The sequence below is a fragment of the Cheilinus undulatus genome, linkage group 5 (genome assembly GCF_018320785.1).
Source record: "Cheilinus undulatus linkage group 5, ASM1832078v1, whole genome shotgun sequence".
In the NCBI taxonomy this organism is placed as follows: Eukaryota; Metazoa; Chordata; class Actinopteri; order Labriformes; family Labridae; genus Cheilinus; species Cheilinus undulatus.
Window position 1 is genome coordinate 29898021 of NC_054869.1, and position 7216 is coordinate 29905236.

A 7216-nucleotide genomic window follows, 5' to 3' on the forward strand; every position below is an offset into this window, starting at 1 on the left:
CCACTAAGGCTGAAACTAATTTGGATTCTTTTTCACTGAATCTCACTTTTCCCTTGATACTTGGATCATCCTAAGGACCTTATGTATAACAACATACACCAGCTCTCAGAAAGACATTCTACTTATCACCAGCTTAGTGTTTAAAGCCATCTGACCTCCCTTTTCACATCAACATTTTATGAGATGATGAATTTTTGTCAGGTATTGGACTTAAGTTCCAAAAAGAAAAATTTTGCAGCCATACTTAACTCTCCAAAGATTACAGTAGAGCCAGTTTTACAGCTTTGAACTGCTTTATAAAGTCTTTTAAGTGCTCAAGATACATGGTCTGTTTGTTTCAAAGAGGATGACACCTCTATATATTATGAAGATATTATGTATTATATTTGGCTCCTGGTAAATACATTCCGAACTACGAACACTGACGGAGTCATAACCATGGAAAAACCAAAGAATAAAATACATCCAGAGATTCCACTGACAAATAGTGGATTGTATCTAGGTCCTTCAAGAAAAAACGAATCGATGAGCTGAAGTACTCACCTGACAGAAGAGGTATGACATTACAAAGTCATCAAAGACAGGGCTTTCTGACCCCTTGGTGACCCCATATCGATATGCTCTGGATGCCCCACCACTGTACCAGCCAGGGAAATAGTATCTGTGAAATAAGGTAAACAGACAGAGTAAATAAGATGATTTTCAAATTTAGAGAAGATACTCCAAAGGGAAATTTAGTTTGCTACCTTATTCTGAAAAACACATCTTCTGAAGCTGAATCATCAAGCTGGAAGATGTGGTTGGGTGAAAACCACAAATGGTCTCTCTCTCTGAAGAGACTAAAGAGGCCGTAGTACAGAGGTGATATACCTATGCAGACAGAGCATAAGAAAACAATACATTAAGTTATGTAAAGAATTCCATATAACTGAGTAATCCTAGTTGTATTGATATTTGGTTGACTGGTAAAGTGATCCTCTCTTCATCCTACAGTATGAATTATATAGATTTTGGGATGTATTCACTGCATGATCAGGCTTTGTTTTCATTAATATGCACCTTTTCCCAGTTTAACTTAGACATACATTGATGTTACAAGACTACTGCTGAATAGATGTTGACAAAAAAGAAGGGCTTAGTTTCAGGGTTGAGAAGATTTGCAAGAGTCCCAACTTCAGTGCAAAAGTAAAAAAAAAAAAAAAAAATCTGAGTTTGCATTATTCCCTAGCTCTATGGCTTTTGAGAGTTTTCATACAAAAATCCAAATAAACCTCAACTGTGTCCATACCTAACCCTGAGCCCAGATAGTTTATCAGCTGCATTGTTACAGCTTTCTCCAGTATCTTGAGCAGAACTGATTGGCCAGTAATTATCAATTACTGGCCAATATGCATTTGATCATTTTGAATGTTTCTGCTCTTTTGACCTTCTATGTAAGCATGCTTTCTAAGGTCAACCAAAGTATAACGCCTGTATTGCAGAAAAGCTCTAAAACCAATGAAGTAAATAATTACATCAGCATAACGAAACTGTACTATCAAACTCTAGATTTCAGCCACTCACTCTCTCTGTATGTGTGCTCGCTGCAAAGTCAGTGTAAACCTTATTCCTAAAAAAACAAAAATGTTGACATTTTGAAGTTAAATGCACCAATCTTGCGCATTTTTAGCGCAAAACCAAGAGGTAAAATTTACTCTTCAATTAATAAAATCAGAGGTGTATTGGTTATAATTTGACTGGCCAATCCAGTTTTGACTTTTATTCTTGTTTGACCTGATGATAAAGATTTTGGATGAAAGATATTTTCTTTTCTTTTAATTATTGAATGCCATTGACGTATACATACTTCATTTAAAAATCAACACTTGAGTGCCATTGACGTATATATACGTCAAAGTGTTTTTTCGGCGGCGGGCACAAAGGGGCGCTGTCACGTTCCCTGTGAGTAATTTTGGGGCTTCTGGGATACGTAGTCGGAACACTACAGTCGGAAGTGACGGTAGATCAAACGTCAGAGGTGGACACCCTGGGGTCAAAGAGCAGAGCGATCGTTACGGAGGTAATCTAAGCTAAAAGTTCTAACAGATGCTGGAAGAAACTTTAAACTAATAATAAGGCAGCCTCTCACCAGCTGGATGCATACAGCGACAAGCAGGAGAGGACGTATGGGGAGGTCCTGTGGAGGCCGTCCAGTTCCAGAGTGTGAATGGCATAGCAGTGACTGGAAGCACTGTTACTTATTTTACAATAAAATAACTTTTATAATACAATTTTCAGATGTCTTTTATGTCACTGAAGGCAAAATTACAACATTCAAATCACTGTTCTGCCTGACACTCTCTTTCACAAAAATGCATTTTTCTCAGCTTTCTAGAAAAAAGTGGTCTTTTTGGTGAAACTAGCCTCTATTCAACTTCAGACAAATCAAGAACGGAACAAGCTACAAACAAACGTTTTTTTTCCCATGATGAAATAGAGTTTCTTCTTTCATTTGAGCTATTTGGTGTTTTCAGAATCATAGTACAAAATATTCTATGGGTCTTGAAGGATGACTCAAAATGGCCAAAAATGCTGGAACAAGGCACTTCCCATTTTATTGAAGGGCTGGCACTCAATGAGTTAAAAAGAAATCTTTTTCTTTTCTTTAAAAAATCTGTTGTTGACATCTAAAGATTACTTTTTACCTTGTCTTTGGTGGATTTTTTATTTTATGCTCAAAATAAAAAATCTACCGTATATATTTTCTATAAAAAAAAAATACAAAAAATGGCAGCAGGTCACATGACCATCACTGATTTTAAACTTATCTCCACCAGAAAACTGGGTCACAGCCTTTATTTCCTGTATTCTTGTGTATTTTTATTTCATAGTTTATGGTGAGGTTAATATTTTATGTTTGTTAGCCTAAATAAAACAAAATGAATGTAGATGATATGAATTTAATTTCTGTGTAAACTGTCTGGTCTGCCATTATAAACTCTGTTCATCCCCTGTGTCAATGTAACTCGGAAATTTATCAAATCACAGGTGCAAAGAGTTTTTAACCAGTTTCATACGTGCCATAAATACTGTTATTAATGTCTGTAAAGCAATACATCTGACTGAGATGCAGTCTTATCAATCACATGTGCACATGCTGAGGTTTCATCACTTAAGACAAGAATATTACCGGTACAAATATTGATTTAGACGTTAAGGGCCAGTCGAAATGCCCATGAAAGGGACACGGTGGGAGCACACCAATCCATATAGATGCGCAGATCCTACGTGGATATAAGGAGGAGAACACCACCATGGTCTGGGTAATTGATGGGAAGCACTGGGTTTTCCAAACTACAGCTTACGGGCCAACTGTTGCTCATCAACACATTCAGGAAATTTGATAAATTTAAGATCATTTCTATCTAATGAGTGGATATTTTATTCAGTAATATAAACAGGATGCTCACTTTGAAGGTACAGCTAGTTTAACAGCATTTCAAAAAAATTAAAACAGAAAAAACAGAACCTGGGAAAAATAAAATGGAACATGGCAAAATATGAGACTGATTTCATAGGACTCTAAATATACCTGGGTGGCCTGAAAAACAAAGTCTTTGTGTTGGACAAATTATAGAGTAGAAAAGTATGCTGGTTTAAAACAAGAAGAATATGTATGTGTTCTTTAGGACACAGATCGTTTCTACCACCAACAAAGGTGAACCAAAGGTCAATAAAGATCGTTCTAAATGTCAGCTCTGTTTTGTTTACCATCAAACAAGCAACATGCAACTTACATGCAGGTTAGTTCTCCTCTCCTGCATGATATTAGTTCTGCTCTGTGTTTTAGTTGCACAATGATATAAATGACACACAAATTGCACCTCTGTACTAAAAGGTACAAATAATAAAAAACTACAGTATTATTGCTTATCATCACAAAGAGCCAAAAATCTTTTACAAACCGTGAACAAAGTCATGAGCACACTACAGGCCAACAATTTATCTGTAGATAGGTTTCACTGCGGCCTCTCGATAACCTTATCTCATTACCTATGGCCTGAGTTACAGCAAAACACATGGATGGGAGTGTGTAGTGGAGGCCTGAACAATGTGTGTACTCACTGCACGCCTTGGCTGCATCTATACACAATTCCTCTGCTACATAATCTCCAGGTGGGTAGCTGAGGAAGCTGCTGTTCCCCTCTCCTTGGCTGCTGTGGTAGAAATGAAGTCGTAGAACAGCAGCAGCTGGACTCATGGCTGGTGATTCCCTATGGGCATTCCCATTTTGGTGCACTGCAGGGCAGGCATCAGTCTCAGTGTCCATGGTTGGCAGGGAGACCTTCAACCACAGGCAACCTTCAAACAATAAAATACATAATGTCACCATAAGGAATGATAGCTTCTTTTTTCCACAATGTGAAAAATTAACTACCCTGATCAGCTAGGGCACATGATCTCAGCTGTTGCATAAACTGTTACCGATTCAGGCATTACATAAAGCTGAATTGCAGAGGAATCATTGTCTGGAAAAGGGTTATAAAATCTGTAAATCTAATTTAAAAGAGGCCTACTCAGTGTCAGTTATGAAATTCAGCCAGACAAGTTAGACTGTAATGGCAGTCTTTGATGATGCATTCCTTGTATGACCTCTTCCAATTTGAGGTTTGGGTTTAAAAGTTTGAAATGCATAGTTTCTTCTTTATTAGGTTTAAGCTCACAAAAATCTAATACAGTTCATTCAAGGAGATGTAAATATTTTGTAGTCAGCAGAGGTAGAACAGCTGCATTACCCCCTCCTTCCTCCTTGTCACAAAGACAGCACTATATCAGACTAAAAGGGGAATTATGGGTGTTGTATTTCTTTCTCCAACTTATTAGGAGCACGCAAGGGACATCACAGGTGGTGAAGCTGCCTTTTTGTATCAGAAATAACTGATCTGTAAAACCTTCCTAACATGTTTTTAACAGTAATGTTTACATTGCTGAGATAAGTTCTGTAAAAGTATCTGAATCATAAAATAACTGTAAAAAGAAGCCACACACACAAAAAAACATTACTTTGAAGATTTGTAACCATTTATTTTCCCTATCTAATCTGAGCAACTACATTAATGTAATGAAGCATCTTTATCAATTTGTTGAAGTACTAGCCTAATTGGTGTTGAATTTGAGGACCAATTGTCAAGAAAGGGGACAATCCCAACTTCAGCTTTTGAAAGGGGAATTACAAAGTGATTCATGGCTGGCATGGCATATTTTGGTATGAGCAAATACTGCTGTCTTGGTACTTCATGAGTTACACTTTTACAGAGAAATACATTTTTTTTAAAGTTACAGGGTAAGACAACAGTAAGATGTGTCAGTTATCGCTAGGGTGTCTCATCCAAATTTTGTGGAGCACAAGGAAAATGCAACCGTCAAAAAAGGATGAATCAATTTACGACATAGTACAACTGAGAAAAGGCAGTGAATCTTATGATTTGAGGAACTGAAAATGATTAGGCAAGGCATTTTCACTTTGAGACAGACTGTGAGTTGACAAGCTAAAGTTTTGAGTTTTTTTTTTAAACTTTATTTACAGTTCTACTTTAACAGCCCGTTTAAGTTTAAGGAAAGGTGAGCACAGAAACACTAAACACAAAAGTAATAATAAAATACAGCTTGATATATTGTCAAAGACCGTGTGACAGGGAAAAGTGAAGCCTTGGAGACGTAGATTTTTTGTAAACTCTAAAATAAATGCTCTCTCTACACTGAAACGGTTTAACTTTACATAATCTTGAGTCAAATATCCAAATACCAGCTACCAAATGCCATGTTTTGTTTGAACAATATTCAAACACAACTTGGAAATGTCAACAGTGTCAAAGTATCAGATCTAAAAAAGTCAGAAATTAAAGGCCGATTCCCTCAAAAAGGCTGAAACTCATAAGAGAGCTGCTATGTAAATGTATATTCAAGATCAACAGTTAGTTCAGTCAAGAGACCAACAGAGCAGATTTCTCAAGGCCCTAACTTGTGTGCTACAGTTAGCCAACGTTATAGCAGCAATAGATTAAGTTGATGCTAGCAGCTTCAAAGACCCACCTTTAAGTGGGTTAACGCCAACTGTCAAACAAGTGCATGCGACGTATTCAACCGACTAACATTACTGGTTTATGTTTGTTCACTGTGAGCTATCCAACATGGTAAAGATGTCAACACATTATCAATGGGTTGGAACACTTACTTTGGTGGATGAGCCAGACGCACAGCCAGCTAGCTAGCTCGCTAGCTAGCTGCTAGCTTTCTAGGCCAGCGCTGCAGCCAGGACGAGCGACAGTTTGACAGCAACGCCCAGATACTGCTGCTCCAGTTTCTGAAGATCACAACTCACATAACCACCCGAAAGGGCAGGTTATTTAACAGCTGAAATCCATCTTCAAATGTTAATGAATCCATGTTGCACTCAGCTGGCAAACCGTCTATGCTGTGTGTCTCTGTTGAGCCTGACGTTGCTCATCTCACTCCAGAGGAACTTCAGCCGTCTAGTTTGTCAATCTTGTAACTTAAGCTACTGCTAGCTAAAACCACGATAGCATTTGCTCCAAAAATGCGAAATTCATTTACAAGTAAACTCCTTTTGGTTTCAGGGCAAGCAGTTTTAGCTGTACGAAGACAGTTACATTGCTGACATCTTGGAAAATGGATACCTTTTATCTCTGACAAGGTAGCTAGCTGGTTTGCCAGTAGCAACAATCGCGCAGCCAAAACCGCACCGCAGCACCAAGTCAGTCAACAAACCAGCCTCTCCCACCATACCAAGGTTGCTTTAAGGGACTATCGGAAATTTGACAACTACGTTAATTGTATAACTGTTCACATAAAGAGCAAAAGGTCGGATATGTTTTTAGCCTTCTGATGTATTTAATAGCTACATAACTAAAGCACAAAATGTGATTCCATCTTTTTTTTTCAAACTATGAAGTATTAGGCATATACAATTATTTCTACAGTCAGTGCACACGTCCCTTACCCTCACATCGAAAAAAACAGTTGGTTTAAAAATTTCGCCCCTTATTGTTTAAAACGTATTTATAGACGTAGATGTATGATATATTATGTCACCATCTTAATATCCCTTGTAAACTAGGTAGTCTAAAAGTAAAGTCAACAAATTCAAGCGCTCTTGGCTGAATTCTTCAAATTCTACAACTTCCTCTTATAAAAGGCGAGATAAGCTGTCTATAAA

The 7216-nt window shown here is 37.6% G+C and overlaps 1 protein-coding gene across 1 annotated transcript in view; it reads right to left on the reverse strand.

Moving 5' to 3' along the window:
- The window catches only part of jak2b (Janus kinase 2b), a 38377-nt gene extending 31611 nt beyond the window's left edge, over nt 1–6766 (reverse strand). Inside the window, exons 1-4 of the mRNA XM_041787144.1 lie at nt 6215–6766; nt 4105–4341; nt 747–870; nt 544–661 (exon numbers count right to left, since the gene is read on the reverse strand). Of these exons, the coding sequence (XP_041643078.1) occupies nt 544–661; nt 747–870; nt 4105–4309 (447 nt within the window). The 5' untranslated portion in view covers nt 4310–4341; nt 6215–6766. The remainder of the gene's footprint in view (nt 1–543; nt 662–746; nt 871–4104; nt 4342–6214) is intronic.
- Nucleotides 6767–7216: the final 450 nt, after the last annotated feature.